The following is an 18,869-nucleotide window of genomic DNA, read 5'->3' as shown; positions in this document are numbered from 1 at the left end:
CTCTTTTCCACCCCCCACTATTAGTGAGACGGATTAACTCCAAGTGCAGCAAGTCCTGAGAGTGCGTCTGGCGTGCTGTATGCGGACACACACGCACATCCCATCAATTACGCCGGATGAGGCAGAAGCACCCTATAACAACACGACAAGGAAAATTGTCCTGAAACTGGAGAATTTACTCATGGATGAGCTGTCCAGTAGCTCATCTACCAAAAAGAGAAAGAGCCTAATAAGCCAATTACACAACTAAAATGCATGTGGTGTAACACACAACAATGCATGCAAGTGTGTGATTGGCAGACTCCGGAGGTGGCTCAGATTTAGAGTGATGGAGCCTGGAGTCTTCCGTTCGGACAGTCATGACCTTTCTTCTACAGCCACCACAGGAGAGTGCAATGATTAAAGAAATGGTATTTGGTTTGAGCTGAAAGTGTAGAACTTGATGGAAAGGGAGCAGTGTAATGACCGCTAACCCCTCTGGCTCTGGACTGATGTTTACCTGGAGATGACGGGAGATATGGTGGCGTGGGGACCCGACAGGGTTGACATTTTAAAGTGAGACCCCACTGAGACCTGTCAAGTGGGAGTCTCGTTACAGTGGAGGTGGGGAAGAGTTGTGATAAATGACTTGGATTAATATATTGATGCATACAGCACCCTGGGGAAGCATTATTGTTATCCGAAAAGCCGCAAATAGGAGATACTAGTATAGGGAAAATATGAACAATCTTGTGTTTTTATAAGCTAGAATGACAAGTTTTGAAGCTAAATAGCAATACTTGTGAAGGAAGAGTTGCAACGTCTTTGAAGTATACACAAGACTAAGACAGAAAGACTTGATTTTTTTGCACAGTATTAGCTTAGCTTATTATTAGCATGGCTTTGAAAGAGTTTGAATTGTTAGCTTACTGCACCGCTTCAACTGCCCTAAGTGTGGCTGGGTACAATTTGCCAGTGACAGTGCTAACTTGCTATTAAGCAGGTATAATGCCTGCGTTTTGCTATCCTAACACTCTACCTAGCAGTGGGTTAGCATTCTATACGTACAAGCTATGCTGATAGTGTGTGGTAAAAAATGATCCGAAATAAAAAATTATTGATTAATATCAAAGGACTGTGCTTCATGTTTACTTTTCTACCACCTTGAAAAACAATCGTAGTTCAAAAGATATTGATTAATCATCAGTCGTTGCCAATGACTGAAACCTTCAATGAGGAACAGCAGTCAACATCTTGTCGAAAAATAATCCTTGTCTGTGAAACTGGGACACGTAGTTGATAATTGCTGTCCTCCTGCTGCAGCGCCGGGCTGAACAGCCGTGAACAAAACAAACCAATTATTCTGAATCAGTTTTGAAATCTTCCTGTGATGTGGCTACATTTAGCAACCTCTCTTTCACAACTCTAACACGGCTGAACGGGAGCATACAAGAGGAATATAAGAGGATTCATGTTGAGTAACTGCTCAATGGGGGTTAATTGCGTTGAGCTTTGGTGTTACATTGAGCAAGTCTGATGCAAGAGGATCAGGATAGACAAACTTTAAAACCTGTGTATATTAAATAACACCAACGCTATAGGTGTGTTGAAGTTTGAAGAGTGAGATGCTCACATAAGGAGCTCTAGCGTGGAATACTTAGAAACATGGAACATCCATCAAAGATCTCTCACAGATCAGAGAAATAATGAAGCAATCAGTGCATGCACTCAGCACGCTAATTACTGAAGTTAGCCTGGGACGCTCACCAGCAGCATCTCAGAGTGTGTGTCAGTTTTTTAAATGCATTCCAGGCGAAAAAATGTCTCACAGCAGACGTTTAATTACCACAGGATGGAGAGCTTTGGTTTGCCTGCGCCATCACTCACGGTTGAATTAATGAATAGGTAAACAGCAGAGGAACAAGCCAGGCTCAGCATGGTGTGGATGAGATCTGTGACACCACACATAGGCCTACTCTCACACACAGTCAGCAGTGTTTAATATTATGGATGAAGTGGTGGTTCAATTCTATAGTAGGGTGGGGGTGGAGGGGAGGGGAGAGCGTGCGGGTGATTTGTTTGGTAAGCTTCACAGTCTATAATTAAGTGATAAACCACACGTGATACACGCCCAAATATTCAGACATCAATCAGGTAAAAATAATGAACAACATGAAGAGGATGATTACTGTATTTCATCAGAACGGTATCGGTCTCACTAACTGGGACAGATGGGTGAAAAAGCGAAGAAAAAACGAACAAAAAGTGTCAGTGTGAAAATACGTAACTAGTTACATTTACGTAGCTGGTATTAGCAAATATTGGGCATTTGGAAATTCTTTTTATCACTTCAGCACTGGATTAAAATGTCTATTGATTAAACTTGCATGCTGCCAACTCCTTCTTTGCATTTAGCTTTAGGATGGAGAGACAAGCTTCCTCACTGAAGTCTGGATATGAAACCTCCATGGAGTTAGAAAGACATAAAACCAACCTTGTGAAAAAAACCAGACAAAATGAATGTCAATGGCATTCCAGTGGCCTGTTTACGGCTATCGTAGTTAAATGTCAAACGCTTGGCCCCGCAGGGAGACAGAACCGGCGGGGAGAGAGTGTGCAGGTGTCGCTCCCTCCATCATTTTTGCTGCCTTTCTCTTCTGTGTGATGTTGGGAATGGGACAATACATTGGGGATGAGCAGCAGGATCTATTATTAGAGGAAGAGTGAAGAATGGAGTGAATGCCCAGGGGAAAGCAGACGAGCGGGCCTAACCTCACTGACATTATTTTAAGAGTTGCTGTTGTGACAGTTTCTGCAACTGATGACTTCTGTACCGCAGACAGCAAATTGTTTGCATTGGTATGTGTGTGTCACTGTTAAGGGAAGCATTCCAGTGGTTTCACAGATTGTATTTCATTTTCTCGAATCACTTATACATCGGAGCTTGCCATTTTGCAAACCATTCAACTAAAACATTGGATGTATTTTGTCTTTGTTAAGGCATTTATTTGGTTTATTTTTGTTTGAATCAATTAAATCAAATGTGATTACATTTTCCTTTCCAATGGTGAAATCCATCAAAACCAAGTCTGCATGAATACAAAATAATAAAATTAATACAATATTCATTATTGTTGCCTGGGGCCCAATGTGCTGTAGTTGTTTTTCCCACTGTGTATATATTTAGTGAAATAAACCATGCAAGCTCAATTTTAAAAGGCTAATTATCCAGATTTCAACTCATGGTCCCAGGTTAGTTGAAAATGTGCTTGTGTGTTCCATACAGTATAGAACATTAAATGCTTATTCATTAAAATAAATGAAACTAAATGCCAGATGTAGAACCTGTTGACATATAATAATGATCATAAAGCTTTAAAAACTGCTGGTTTATGTAATGAACTAACCAAAGCTTAAAAAAAGACGAGCTGTCCAATCAATTAGACATTTCACCCTGCCTCCAATCTTTATGCCAAGCTAGGCTAAATCCCTCCTTTCTCTAGATCAGTGAATAACATAGAGAAACAAAAATACAATGCTCCTCTAACTCTCACCAAGAAAGCAAATAAACACAATCATATATAGAATTCCCCAGCAGCAGATGCATAAACTCTCATCACAGTGTTGAAAGGCAGAGGAAAATCATAACTATCATGTTTGACATCTCGTATACCACAGCAAGCTGCAGTGTTTTTACAGCACAAAGAGCCTGCGCATCTAACAGTGTGTCCAATTTATTTGCAGCTTCTGAAAAACCTAAAACGTCAAGTCATCTCCTCTCCCTAAAGGACCCTCTCCTCTTCAGTGAGAGAGAAGGGTGGAGTCATTCCAGCAGCTTCAGCAGCAGCTTGATTGGGCTATCGCTGCATGTCATTTACAGCAGTGCCATTCTCAATACATATTGGATAACCTGGGTGTGAAAATGTACGTTGTGGATTAGTGGATCAGGGGCAGAACCATGTGAGAGTGACTGTGGAGGTAACAAAGGAAAGCAGTGAAGGACACTACAAAGAGGAAATATTTCCAAGTGTCTTGTTTGACATAAAGCCAGACGTCTGCCCAGTGGCTGTCCACTCAGATTTTGTTGTTGCCATGTTGCTCCTTTCTGTTGCCAATACTGCACTGGCTCCAGCATCAACGACCTCCCTACACGATAATGCCACCGTCTCCATGGTAATTCAGCTTCCACAAACCGCCATCCGTGCCACCACAAACAAATTCACACAAAAACAAACCAGGCCAAATCCCACTGTGTCAATTCGGAATTTTGTGTGTGGAAATTAATTAATATGGAGCGGGTTACACATTATTAAAATGCGTAACCCGCTCCAAATTATTCAGTATTAATGCCGCCGCAGATTACTAGACAGCTTTCCATGCCCCCCCAGGGCCACGAAACTCTTAGACTGGAAAGAGACAGAGGAGGAGAATAGAAGCAATACCATATAAATGTCTCTAATTAGGGGTGACAAGCGCTGATAGTTTCATATTTGAAGAGTTCTCCCAGGGGTGGTTTGAGCAATGATTACAATGAAATGTCAGCTCCCATGACTCCTTTGACAAGAAATACATCAGTAACCCCTTTCTGGCTTACATGCTAGCAACATGTAACCGAGGAGTAAGATCACCTTTCCTATGCTTCCCATGAAGAGCACTCTACATATCGCAGTCTGACGAATCGTCTTCCTACTTCCATTTACCTCATGTGACCTGTAAGAGATCTTGGCTCTCACCTTTCCAAGCGCTGTACATGAGGAACATCAGCCCCGCTGCTCTTCAGCCTATCAATCAGGCTCTCCAGCAGCCATGAAATGAGCCATATGCGGCATGGGCAGAGCACAGACAGAAAACAATGAGTTTTATATTCTCAAGAGCTCCAGTTTTCCTTTCCTGGCATTCAGACTGCCTCAACTTGGACTCAAACAGCGTGAAAATTACTATAAGTCACAAAATCAAATGCTGCCTTGGCAAGATGACAAATGCACATTATTTGGGGGATGGAAATGCTTTGATTTAGGTTGCAGGGTAAAGAAGAGATGATTCAACATTTCAGACAAGATGACCTCAATCCTACAGAACAATTAGCTGCTGACAGTGACATACAGTAGAGCGCAATAATAAACTCTACAAAGGGGAGGGGTCTCTCCACAGTCCCCAGCATATGGTGGCTCTTTAATCTGCCATCAGAAGAGTCTGGACAGCAGACAAGGTTTTATTTTTAACTGAATGTTTTCTCAAAATCTTGTATTCACAATCAACTGCGAATACAATAAGCTGATCCAAAAGGTGGAATAAACAAGTATTCACAAATCATAAAGGACTTCAGGAGAAATTCAGCACTAAAAGAACACATATCCAGATTGAAGAAGTTGCCAAGGAAACCAGAGACTAGAAGCGCTCTCTTTTTTTAACTTGATAGAGTAGCACTTTTCTGGGTGAGAGGCTGCCGATATGCTTTCCGGGGTCACAACCTGTCCTCCATTAGAGGCTCTGAGTAATCCCAATAGGTGAGCCCAGCCTCAGACCCCTTAATCATTGGGTTGACACCTGCTTTTGTCCTCCTCCATCACATGACCCGACCCCCCTCCTACTCCAACCCCCAGGCTGGTTTTGCGGGGTTAACCTGTCACCCCCCTGTACCTCCTCTCCTCCCACCAAGCCTTTTCATAATCCTATTAGACCCAGTCATCTGCGCTGCATTAATAAAAATGTGATGATTGATTTGAAAACACAAACCCTCTGTGTCCTGAGTTTGCCAAAAGGAGTCTCTTTTCACATGTAGATGTTAAAACGCGTATAACACAAAATATGAAACATGTTTTGTCCTTGTTTAGGACTTTTTGTTTTCTAAAAATGTTGTGTGGCAACACAATTGGATTAAAATGGCTATTGGGTGTAAACAACAAAAACAAACTCTTTAAACTGATCAGAGAAATAAAAGCGTTGTTTTTGAGGTCTTACATGTGGGAAAAAAGCTAAAAATCACTTTGCAGATTGAGGAGATAAAATACTTAATGAATATAATATGTCCTCTAGCTTCCCTATACATTTATGATCTTGTGTGTGAGCTATGTACCACTTTAAACACTAAGAAATCTACATGGAATTATTATACAGCACTGAGGGTTCATCCTATAAGTTGACATAGGCCGGTCAAATATTTCTAATACTTCTGAACAAAGCTTTATTATAGTCCATACTCAAGCGAGGGAAGTCCACTGCCATGCTTGCGGCTTCGTGATGCAGTTTTTAGTCACAGCGTTGCTTTAGGCTAAATGCTAACGTCAGCATGCTTACATGCTAAAAATGACAAGACTAACATACTGATCATGAGCAGGCATGCCATGTTTACTATCGTAGCTCAGTTTATAAGCATGCTAACATTTTGCTTATTGGTTAAAAGTACAGTTGAGGCTGTTGGAATTTTGCAGATATTTAGTAATAAAACTATGTATTGGCCAAATTAAACAATGATAGTGCTAGATGAAAACACATGTGATCACTTAAGTTAAAATTAATCCTGTGGGAAACAGAAATGTCTCTATTGAAAACCATATAGGCTAAATGTTTCGGATCGTGGTTGATCAATTTCACTTACCAACGTGAAGCTCATGGTGTTGATGGCTCTAGGTGAAATGGCCACCTGTATCATCTGGGCACCATGACAATCTGTAGAACATTTTGGAACAATCCCCTTCTTTCCCACTCGGAGACAAAATAAGCTTTGTAAACGTTAACTCTCTGTGGATCTGATGCACATGTTAAACAGCCTATTGTATTAGCTCGATCAAATGATTTTGATTTTTTTTTCTCTTGATCAAAGAAACACTGAAAAATCGGCTTACATAACACATTAGCAGCGTCTATTTCCTGAGGAGGAACTTGTTGGGTCTTTCCGCCCCTTGGGTCCCTCTTGGCACAGAGGGTGACCATCAGTGGGTGGAGTTGCAGATTGGAGTGGCATGGTTGCAGCTCAGGAATGTGAGGAATTCCCCTTGTAAACACCTCATGCTCCGATGGTCGCCATACTCTTATCTCTGCGTGCCCATCGCCCCCTTTATCATCATAATGGTAAGTCATACATCACCAGCGAACTGCTTTTATTTTGCTCGGTCAGGGCAGGTGTGATTGCTGCTACTCAAGTCTTTTGTTTACCTCAGGCCCCACACAGTAGATCCTTTTATTAACTGATACCCCCAATGGGCAAACAGAGCCAGCTTTAAAAGCCACTGTATACAGTATAACGGCTTTCAAGTGTTAAGACTTTGAAAGAAGCATGACCAACCCAGGCTCCCTATGGTCCTATGGGAACACTCTTTAGTTGATACGATCATAAGTGTCTGAGGGGGGGGAATTTATTTTTCTTCCTAGATGAAAAGAGAGGCTTTCGCTTGCTTTTCATCGTGGCACCTCCCCCCGTGGTTCCTGTATACGAGCACCACTCTCAGCTTAAATGAAAGTCATTTCAAAAGCAGCTGAGGGCCTTCGTTAATACTGCGTGGTATTAAGAAAACACAGGAAAAGAAACGGCGCAGGCACAGGCTGGCTTTTTCCTCCCTTTGCTTCGTGAAATCCTGTTTTGACCACTTGCTGTTTTTTAAAGCCGGAAAAAGGTGCAAAGTCCATCCTGAGCACATAATGTGCAGCAGGAGGGGGCCATGGGGGCTACATTCCACCTCATGGTGTACCATTCTCTACCAGTCATGAGGGACGCTTACTTACAAGCATGAAACCCACTCTCACTACCATGGCCAAATTGCCTAACAGATTCCATCTTGGACCAAGAGTCAGAAACCAGACTTTCCATTTTCCTGGAACTTCCCTGATACGTTTGTAAAAGGGAGGTCTGTCCCTTTGTGAAAGCTGATAATTTCCGGTGTTTTCCATTGTTAAATGTAGGCTTTTCCTGCCATTGGCGATAAGAAAACAGCTGGGAAGATCCCCAAAAAATTATTCCAAATGTTGACGGAAAATATCGTCCCAAATGGGAAGGTGTTGAAATGAGTAACACACACTTAGGCCTCCATAGCACAGTACATCAATAAGAACTGGAAATATTTGAGTTAATAAACAAATGACTTAATCTCTGAAATGTAAATTAATTTGGAAACATACTCATCACATATTCACGAAGCAGATCAAATCAACATGAAAAAACGTGAATATATTCATTTATGCAAATGCTTCTAATTTAGAAGATGAATCCAGAACATCTTTTGAGTTTCATACTAGGGATGTGACTCACTTTTAGTCGAGACTGAATAATGTCAGAAAGTATTACATGGATTTCATGAAATGTTGTACAGACATTCATGGTCCCTAGAGGATGAATCCTAATTTGGATTCATCCTCTAATCTTCTGACTTCCTTCATCTTGTGCCACCGTTAGGTTCATATTTGTGATTTTAAGAAAATGTCTTGTCAATAGTGAGATTTAGTAAAGCCATTCATGTTCCCCAGTGGATGAATTCCTACACGTTTGGTGATCCCATAACTTGCCCTCTAACACAAGACTAGCCTCAGCCGTATTTTGTGTGCTAATTAGCAAATGTTAGTATTATTAACTTCAGCCTCACAACCCCTGCCATGACTGTAATCCTAGTTGCTTGAACAATGATTGAAAGACAAATCAGTTCAAAGAAAGTTGGTCATTCATTTTCTGACAATCAAATAATGGATTACATGTTCAAACACTTGATTTGGGACAATATTTACTGTTAAAAAACACTTGACTTAATGTCAAACTATATCAAACCATTCTAATTCTATGAGTCAAAAGATGCTAAAAACAAAAAAGGTTTTGGAACCAATTAATGTTCTTTATAAAGCATTTTATTATCAACTGCAGGCTATTTGTATAAAGGGTATATTCAAAACATTTTCGACAGTTTGCAGTACTGACATCTGTCCAGATATATATAACCACTGTTTACAAAAATATATCCTCATCACTGTGAAGTGCTTTGCTCATACAGTATGTTCCCTAATACCCATTCATGGTATCACAGCATGTCAGCTTGCCCTGAGGAAGCTGTCAGCTACAGATGTCAATACCCCTGAAAACCCCTCCCCCTCCCCCCACCAATGCACACACATGGCACTGGAGGATTGTCCCCCAGAACAAAGGGCTGGGGGGTTTCTGTGGACAACCGGCAACCAAACATTCCTGGCACAATGGACAGAGTGGCCGGCAGGTTCAATTAGAACACACTTTACCCTATGTCCTATACATCCCACTGTGCTTGAAAACAAAGCTGGAGCTTCACACTCGAATGGGGTATTTGGGGTTGCCCGCTTGTTTGTGGTGGTCTTATGTTTTAAGAGAGTTTCTCCTATTATCTGCATTGTTGCTGCCATGTTGCCTGAGAAATAAACCACTTGAAGGGCACTCAGGGCCGAGCTCATCAAGGTGCAAGATTGATGGCTCTCCCAAAACTTGTTTTTAGAAGTAAACTAGCTTACTACTGCTGCAAATAAACTTGGACAACAGCCAGCCACTGCAAGGCATCTTTATCATAAATCTTTCCAAGAGCCACTCAAAGTCTTAAGGAAACACTTCAGAGAACATCTTCTTAACTGACCATGATACTTCTGTTTTAAGGATTGCTAGAGACGATTTGAATCCCACACAAAACGTTAATCTGCCAAACAAACATTGGAGTTAATCCAATGTTTTTCCAAGTAGACATGGGATAACCAAGACAGCTTCCAGAGAACTGACCAGCATCAGGTCAACTTCTATATCATGCAATACATTAAATGCTTCTTTAAACCAATGGGAAACCATACATTGGGATATGTTGCAGTGACAGTTGGATGCAGCACTGAAAGTGATTTGCTGCTCATGTCTGACAGACTCTGCCGCTCATAACTGCCTGGAAACATTCATCCAGGATTTCAACAAATCAGATGCTTAACACAATCAATACGCAGAGGGAGCCTATTGCAAGAGCCGTCAGTAAAACACAGTACAGGTAGGACACATAGAGGGTGAGCTGTCTGAACACAGGGAAATAAACTGATGTACTTACCTATTATACATAAGGTGCGCCGTAACGTCGGGTACTTGGCGTATCCGAGAGAAATGAAGCCCCAAAGCCGTTGTGTCACACTTCACACCATCCGGGCGCACATGTTGCCAGTTGCCCCCAACGAGAAATGTCACAATCATGAGCCGCAACAAGAAGCCAAGTGACTGCAGGAGGGACCGTGTCGCCGCACAGCGTGTCCACTCGCTGGATCAGATGCGTAGGGCGCCACCCTTTGCCGGACCTCCGGGACTCTTCGCCCACTTTTTCCTCCGTCAGCCTTGACGTCGTAAATAACGGGACATGGAGCAAACTCTCCGCCTGTAGGCAGCGTGATCCGCGCGGCCACTGCTGATGATCGCTGGGTAAATGCGTGGTGCGCAATTAAAGAGGCGCGCAGGACGCTGGCGGTGCCACCCACCAAAGGAGGGTTTCGTGTGTACGGACAGGGAATTTTAATGAGGACTGCTGCAGAGTTTCCCTCCCTGCTCAGAGTAGTGCTCTCCCAGTAATGGAATCAAACTGTCCCGATACAAAAACCCTAAAGTTACCTGACAGGAGAGGAGGCCATGTGACGAAGTGAAGCGTCAATGCAACTCTTGGCCACCTGCCAGTCAGTAAAGTGGGAGATTAGCCCTGTGGACACCTGTTGACGAACACAGATCAGATGCACTGACTGAATGTCTAACTGTAATAATAAATATTGTTCTATTTGATATTTACAAACCTAGCTGCTCTCAGGGCTGCAGATCCAGTAGGATCACATTCAAGCTGCGGGACACCACAATTCTGTGAAATAGTTAATTGATTCATTAGTAACCCTTTAGGTCACTGACTTAGTAAAACTCCTTCTACAGCTTCTCTTTGTATTAAAAAAAATAAAAGATTATCTTTAATACAGTTTGGGTTGAATCTAAAAAAACAACAACACAATACTAAAAAAGTACTGGAATAAAGATAATTTCATCAGATCATAGATTGTTCCTCTCTGCTCGACACATCCTCTGAGTCATGAGCTGGACTGATTAGAGTAGGAGAAACAATACAATAATTGCATTAATCATCATAATTCAGATAATGTGTCCTGTGTGCTACAATGGTTTGTTGTTTTCATGAGTTGGGTTTAATCTTTATTTTCAATCTGACAATTACAATTTCTAAACTGTTTGTTTTGAGTAATACTAAAATTGACTCACATTAGACCATTACATAAGATTGTTGATCAGTTTAGTTTAGTGATACAGCCCAGTGGATCTCAAACTCAGGAGAGGAACCTATTGAAGGGGTCACAAGAAGACAAATGGGGTAATGTGAAAACCAACAATGGGGCACATCACAAATAGATGCCAAATGAGTCATGTGACCATGTACCCCGAGCAAACATTGTGCATGAGGCTAAAAGGTTAGGACACCACTGCTCTAACTGAATACCTGACAGTACTGATGGTGGTGAAAAGTGGACCTCTGCATGTTCTTTCCGTGTTAACCTTTATAAGTGACCTTAAGCTGCCCCTTCCTTTTTTGGAAGCCCTCGGAGCCATCAGCTTGAGTCATGTTCCTCTGTCAGTCCAGCTCTTGCTCCTTTAATCCCATTCATTACCTCAAACAGCAGTTCAACAATGAGTCTGTAGTCAGCTGCTGCATCTATTATGAGGTTAAACCACTTACCGTCCATATGGGAGGGAACAAGGGCATCTAACCTCAGCTGACACCCGTATGAAACAGCACTTTGCTTCACCAAAGACCTAAATCAACACAGGGTAAACAAAATCTGGTGTTTACTGCAGGGGGAGATCAACAGCAGATAGCCGGGGCCACATAACCACATGGGTTGGGAAGAATAAAGCCATTTGTTTAATTATTAGTGTTAGAATTGCTTTTATCAGCCAAGGGAGGCCTAATTAACTTCTTGCTACTAAGTGAAGAGAAGGATAGACACTGTTGGATGTTGTCGATTGGTATAACATTGTCTATTTAGATGCAAAAAGTAGGTTTGATTGTTAAAAAAACAATGTATTTGTATTTACAAACTTGCCTTCTCATTCCATCGCTTTTAAAATCGCTTGTAAGAGACCAGAGTACTGCAGTGAATATTTACTGCCCTCCACAGGCCACAGACTATCATTGCACCCAATTACAAAACATGACTCAACATTTTCTACAGACCATTATTGAGTCATCAATCACGGCCACAGTCTCACAGTGCACTACAAAAACTGCAAAGCACTTGATTCAAGATTCCAGAGAGGCGAAACAAATGCTACATTTATTTTTATTTTTGATATTAAAAAATCTTATTTACAATCATAGATATGGGAATCTTTAAAGATAATATTTAGTGGTGACATTTTAGTTCAGACGTGTTTTTTTCAGCTTGGCGTTGTCGGCTGCTGCTTTGCGTTTACGTGACGGAGTGCCTGGAGTTTCTTCAGTGGAAGCTTCTGTCAGGAAGTACAGCTCGATGGGCGGGGTGGGTTCCTGTGTCATAGGTGCATAAAACAAACCTTTAACATTGAATCTGGTCTTGACAGATGTCATTCACACGCATACCTGTCAAACTTAAAAAAGAGGAATTTCAATTAAATCTGTTCCATTTTTTTTACTGCTTTCAATAGATGAATAAAACTAACTTGGGGTCAATACTTACAAAGCTAATATAACCACCACGGCCCCTGGTAGACCCCCACACACACAACAACACAGACTATGCTATAACACCCCCTGTTGTGAAATGTCATTACATGTCACTTGTTAGACGCTTTTATCCAAAGCGACTTACATACTCCTAATAGCTCCTGTGGGCCATCCCCACAGGAGCTATTCAGGGTGAAGTGTCCCAGGGACACAACGACATGCTGACTGCAGTGGGGTTTGAACCTGTGCTCCCCTTATCCCAACAACAAGGCTCTAACCACTGCGCCACACGCCTCCCGTCCCACGAAATACAAATGATGTACAATATATATATGCTGTTAATAACTGAAATATATACCTGGCTGATCTTCACACTCTCACAGGATGTGTATTTTGTAAATTGTGTAATTATTTTTGAAATGTGTTTATCTTTAATATTTTCTTATGCATGCTTCTTAGTTCATATAAAGCTGTATTTGGCTCTTTTCTTGCTGTAACAAATGCAAATGTCCCCTCCGTGGGACGAATAAAGGTATTCTGATTCTGACTACTTAAGTTTGTTACATATACATAAATATTACGATAAAGGGAGGCAAACCTAGAAATACTCCGCTTCAAAAGCTCCACTCACCTGCATGAGGTAGTCTGCGATGTACTCGGGCTTTAGGCATGTGACCCCCTGCGAGGTAGCCTCTGACACGTCCACTCGGAAGTCTCCGGGCTTCAGCCGACTGAAGTCTGCGAACAGGTGGGTGGTCTCCTTGTACAGGGACGGGGAGGGACTCGGCAGGACCTGGGGAGAGGAATTACACGAGTACGAGGGTCTTTACTATGCATACCTTTTGGCTAGACAAAGATTCTCTGAAAAAGGGCCACAGTTCACAAGATACTGTCAAAGTCTATTTTCTTTTTAGAGACAGCCACCTTTGCCCTGCCAGACTGCAGTAACCGCCTGAAGCCTGATTCCCTGCTCTGATCGATGTTCAGCATGACCGTCCATCCACTGAAGGCTCCCTGAAGTAAAAGAACACATAGTATATTTTACCACTCGAGTAGTAGATGATACATTATTTATGTCGGCAGGACTGTTTTGTTAGCTTTCTGTGTGAGTACCTCCTGCTCTGAGCGCCCTTGCAGGGTTTCTCTCCAGCGCATGGCAGCAAACGCCAGCCTCCTCTGCTGCGAGGTGATGGAGGGCAACGCATCCAGGATGGAGCTGCTGCCCCACTCATACTCATCCTCCTGCAACACACACATATAGAAATGTCAAATATTTAGGATTATACACTGTAGTAATAATTGAAATGAAGAAAAATGTGGTTGTGCAGCTAATGGAAAAAGAGCATGTCCCAGTTTCAGGAAAATAGGAATGTTAATAGATACAGTTTGAATCTCTTATATGCTAGAATTGGAGCTGGCTAATAAAAGACTTGTTAAATAGGAGAGGTGATTGGACTGCAGAGCTCCTCATTACTTCAAAGTCTACTTTTTTTAAATATATATATATTAAACACTAGGTCATGTTAGAAAACTTAATGTACCTATTTCAGACCATTGTATTCTCAATGTTGATACCAATTTCAAGATAAGATCACAGACAATTTTCCCTCAAAAGCTTTGTTTTTGGATGAACATAAATGAAAACACTTGTGGTCAGTTTATAGGACAGACAGGCTGACATGTTACACATTAACCCAACCACAACAATACTGTAATTGCAATGTGAATAAAACCACTACAAATATGTTAATAGTTGTCTGCTAGAGGCACTGATACAGAAATCTTCAGATCCTGACCTGGATGAAGCGATCAACGGAGCGGCAGGCCTCCAGGTACGAGCGGTGCAGGATCCATTTGCCCGCCGCCATCGCTGCCAGGTACTTCTCATTCCTCAGAGGAGTCCCTACGATGATGTGTGAGCAGCTGGGGTCGAAGGCCTGCTTGTCCAGGACTACACCGCCTACAAGACCAGACAGAGCAATGTGAGAAAGCATCTAAGATAAGACAAACTGTATGTATTATAAATGTATAAATAGCTGTATGTCAAAGTGCCGAGTCAGACATTCATCCAAACTGCTGAGTCATTGTAAGCTGTTGTGAGTCAAACATATCCCTTTTCCTTTTTAAAAAGGTAGAATCCAACACGTTCTACTGTTTTATGCAATCAATGTGTCCCTTTATATGTAACGTTTCTCTTTGTTATTGAGCATTTTGGTTGAAAACACTGTTTCAGTAAAACCTACATTTATGAGGCAATGGTTTATTTGAGAGATCTGATCTCACAGCAGGAAACATCAGCAGGAGGAAAAACTCCCATGGCCTGCAGGCAGATCCTGCTTTTTATTCATCAGGGATGATCTCCTCTGACTTCAGGGCTGTGATGTGTGATGAAACACTGTCAGAGCTCTAATTAGGTGGAGGACTTACCAAGCTCCTCTATGAGGTGACTGTAGTCGATGCGCTCCTGAGGGCTGAGGGAGGAAAGCTGGAATCTGGGTGGCTGCTTCTCTTCCTCCTGAGAGAGCAAAGGACCTTTCAACACCAGCAGCTTGTTTGAAAGCAACAATAATACAGTCATAGAGATACTTCCACTTCTTGTTGATATGTAAATATGGATCTTCACCTGTGGCTCTGGCGCTACTGGAGGGTTGGCGAGAGGGAAGGCGATGCTGGGGGCTTTAGGAGTGAGGATGTCCATTTCTGGTTCCTCTAATGGAGGTGTGGTGACTCTCTGGCCCATGTGCTGGTCGATGACATCACAAGCAGCTGGGAGAGGATACAATGATTTCTATCTTTAGATGCAGTCAAATAATAATAATAATAATAATAATAATAATAATAATACATGAGACTTGTATAGCGCTTTTCTAGAAACTCAAAGACGCTTTGACAGAGAATAAAAAAAACACACAAAAACAACAAAACAAAGAAAAGTACAAAAAGAGATAAACAAAACAGAAAATGGGGGGGGGTGGTCAGTGGTTGAATGCAGTGTTGAACAGGTGGGTTTTGAGTGATGTTTTGAATGCTGTGAGGGAGGAAGAATCTCTGATGGATAGGGAGTTCAAACCAATATATCTTTAGTAACAAGATCATTCTCTACAGGAGTCGGTTGCACTAGCTTTTGTTAAATCTCCTTGTTAACAGCCCTTACATGTAAGATGTTAATACGTTGCTATACAACATTCATAGCATATCCAATCAAAAGTAATAACACATGTAGAACAGGTCTCTGTAGCATCACAAGCTGTAACATACATTTAAAAAACTAAATGTAGGAAGCCAAATAATGTTTAACTTTACTGCTAATCCTTTGTTTATATATATATACATACATACATACATACATACATACATACATACATACATACATACATACATACTGTATATACAGCATACATTAAAATAGAACATTAACCAAGCCGCATGATTTTGACATTAAAGCACAACATTCTAAAAAAGCATTATGATAAGGTGTCACGTCAAACATATTTCCTATTTCATTTCCATTCTGCTACTTCTGGATCCAAACTGGTCGTATGTAAGCAGGCGTCACGCAACATTACCTGTCATTTGGTTTAGTTATCAATGTTACAATTACACCTGGTACCTGTAACTGCAAGTGATCTCAATTCACAGTGTAAATGTCCACTTACAGTAGACGGCACACGTTTCTAACTAGGTTTAAACTTTGAAAAAATACTTGATGTAAGAGGCTTTTGATCGCTTACCCATCTCCACCAGCTCAGAGTCCGTCATGGAGTCCCTGAGCACAGAGACGTGTTCTGCAGGGGGAGGAGGGGGAGGTGCGAGAGGCTCAGAGTATTGGGAGGGACTCCCAGGCCACTGCAAATTATCCGCCAGCTTGGCCCTCTCCTCCCGTGCTGTAGGGTCATCCCAAACGATCTGTTCACTCTGAGACGGCTCCGTGTTGATGTCCATAGCTGCTTCTCTGGAGACCCTGAAAACAGGACAAAGTGAGGTGTATTCATTTGGACGAGGAAGTGTGTGAATGGATTTTATAGCACAACAACAACAGCTGTTAATGATGTTATAAATTGCTGACGTTTGAACCCCTTCTTACCTCAGAGCTTCCAGGGTACGTCGGCTCCCGCAGCGTCCAAACCGATCAGGAGTCTGGGGGCCCGAGTCGGACCCTCCTGATCCCACCCTGCTGAGTCTGACTGATGTCCGCCTCCCTGCCGTCAGCTTGGTGGCCGACATGATCTCCTGGAGCTGCTTTTGAAGGTTCACCCTCATTTCTAGAGTCTCTGAAATATCTGGACACAAGATGATAATCACCCACAGGAATCATCATGTCAATGGAAAACAAAAGGTTGGTTCCATCAAAATGTGCAAGAAGCTTTGTGAGAATAAAGCTGAATAAGAACACCCACCAGTTCTTTCTGTAGTATCATTCATCTCGTCTTGATTTACGCTTCCATCACTTACGCGGCGTAATGGTGTGGTCTCTTCTGGGGCAATGTGTTCACTCTGAGGGTCATTTCATAATAATAAAAAAAAAAAAAGGTAATTAAACGGGCAGAGTAATTTCACCTCTGCACTTCTTCATTAGATTACACTAAAAGATAAAATATCGATTAGTAACCAGTAACCATTCCTGAACCTTAAAACAATATTTAGCGATCATTAAACAAATGACAAGGAATTGGCTAAAAGATAATAACTGAATCAACTCACAATGGAAGAACCTAGTGAATGAAATCTATGGACAACTAGAATTTGAAACCAAATGCATTTCTTTGAGGAAAGATGGGGAAATGGGTTAAGTATAGAACACTATAATGAAGATGCATAAGGACCATGAGGTAAGAATTGACAATGAATCTGTACCCGAGTATTAATATTATATCCATCCTTCTATTTGTATTATATTATTATTTCATTCCGGATTTGCTAACTGTTATGTAGTTAATTTATGTATCTAAATGTGTTTATTTTGTTATGTTTGCTTCGTGAATAATTTTTTTAAATACAAATAAAACATAAAAAAACTATATTTAAGGCCCCAGACTTGAATTGACACATTTAAACCCACCTTGTTGTCTTTGGCCTCAGTGATGTCTTGGAGTTGTGGTCTTGTGAAAGGTGGAGACCTCTGAGAGTTGTTGGGCACCTGGCTGAGGGTCAGGCTCATCTTGGGGTTGTAGGTGAACGGATACAGAGACTCTGCGACATGCCTCTGCTCCTCAGCACACTGCACAGGAGGACCAATCAGAAAACAGAAGTTTATCAAAGCAGCAACAATAATTAATGAAATGAATTAGCGAGGGGAAACATAGCCTCAACTGCGATCTGTTTGCAAAATGATCACATCAAAGCTGTTTTTGATTAAGTATTCTGCTTTTGTTTATGGGATGATAATTATTGGCCCCTGGTGAAATGTGCTTAGTGAATTGAAATGGTAACGTACAAAGCATCGCCTACAACCATGGAAATAACATCCTAAATTAAATTAAGTGTATCTTGAAATCAGTTTATGCATCTTCTTGAGAGTACAAGACCTGAGGACTCGACTTCAATCGTTTTCCATAATCCTTTCCTTAGTTTTAAAGAACTGGCTTATCTCTTCTTTTTTTTTAAATGTATTGCAGCTTAGTGAATTGAAGACCATGATATGAAATGCCTGTCTGTATATTTTTGCGTGATCTGACTGTTTAAGGTGTTCTCTGCCTTTTTCCAAGTGCCTACTGAGAGCACCCTCTAGATCAGTGTTTCTCAAACTTGTTCATACCAAGGACCACTTAACCAATAAAAAAAACACTCACGGACCACCTGACCCCACAAATATCCAAAACCAATAGGAGGCCTGCTTACCACTCCAACAGTATATAACAAATTACAGCCTAATAATGACAGCTTAACCTTCTCTATATCGCCTCGTTCACACATGAAATCAACAATACAAATACAACTACAGATTATATAAGCATTTCATTCAAATGCTGCTCAGTTTTTACACCTCTTGTGAAATGTAGACTACATTTATTACGGAGTTTATTTCCGAGCCAACAGACTCACAGATCATTGGCTACTGAGAGATATGCAAAATACACCGCATGTAGTACGACACAAACCTCCGCTGTGGATTTTCAAAACAAAACGCAGTAAAACTATGGTCGCAGGCCCAAGTTTAACTCCCTGAGGCCTGCATGGTCTGCCAACAAAACAAAAATAAAAAACGTTTATGCAGCCCCAACAACAGCC

General features: G+C 41.5%; 2 protein-coding genes across 5 annotated transcripts in view; both read right to left on the bottom strand.

The window, feature by feature from the left end:
- tmem108 (transmembrane protein 108) overlaps positions 1 to 11,359 on the bottom strand; it is a 75,851-nt gene extending 64,492 nt beyond the window's left edge. The window contains exons 1-3 of one of the 2 annotated variants that reach the window (XM_010782645.1): positions 11,204 to 11,359; positions 10,735 to 10,796; positions 10,559 to 10,653 (exon numbers count right to left, since the gene is read on the bottom strand). The gene's annotated coding sequence lies outside the window, so the exon portion shown is untranslated. Of the gene's footprint in view, positions 1 to 10,010; positions 10,510 to 10,558; positions 10,654 to 10,734; positions 10,797 to 11,203 lie in introns of those variants that run through there. The other variant, XM_010782644.1, reaches the window with a different exon arrangement.
- Positions 11,360 to 12,262: 903 nt separating this feature from the next.
- The window catches only part of topbp1 (DNA topoisomerase II binding protein 1), a 976,277-nt gene continuing 969,670 nt past the window's right edge, over positions 12,263 to 18,869 (bottom strand). For all 3 annotated transcript variants that reach the window (XM_010782636.1, XM_010782635.1, XM_010782634.1), the window contains 11 exons: positions 17,701 to 17,859; positions 17,039 to 17,135; positions 16,726 to 16,921; positions 16,373 to 16,602; positions 15,265 to 15,407; positions 15,069 to 15,156; positions 14,438 to 14,601; positions 13,755 to 13,883; positions 13,566 to 13,655; positions 13,273 to 13,434; positions 12,263 to 12,485 (listed from right to left, as the gene is read on the bottom strand). In XM_010782636.1, coding sequence (XP_010780938.1) covers positions 12,357 to 12,485; positions 13,273 to 13,434; positions 13,566 to 13,655; positions 13,755 to 13,883; positions 14,438 to 14,601; positions 15,069 to 15,156; positions 15,265 to 15,407; positions 16,373 to 16,602; positions 16,726 to 16,921; positions 17,039 to 17,135; positions 17,701 to 17,859 — 1,587 coding nt within the window. In that variant the 3' untranslated portion in view covers positions 12,263 to 12,356. The remainder of the gene's footprint in view (positions 12,486 to 13,272; positions 13,435 to 13,565; positions 13,656 to 13,754; positions 13,884 to 14,437; positions 14,602 to 15,068; positions 15,157 to 15,264; positions 15,408 to 16,372; positions 16,603 to 16,725; positions 16,922 to 17,038; positions 17,136 to 17,700; positions 17,860 to 18,869) is intronic.

Source organism: Notothenia coriiceps, unplaced genomic scaffold (genome assembly GCF_000735185.1).
Source record: "Notothenia coriiceps isolate Sejong01 unplaced genomic scaffold, NC01 NC01_scaffold00024667, whole genome shotgun sequence".
In the NCBI taxonomy this organism is placed as follows: Eukaryota; Metazoa; Chordata; class Actinopteri; order Perciformes; family Nototheniidae; genus Notothenia; species Notothenia coriiceps.
The sequence above is the reverse complement of the archived record's forward strand: the minus strand, read 5'-3'. Positions and strand labels throughout refer to the sequence as shown.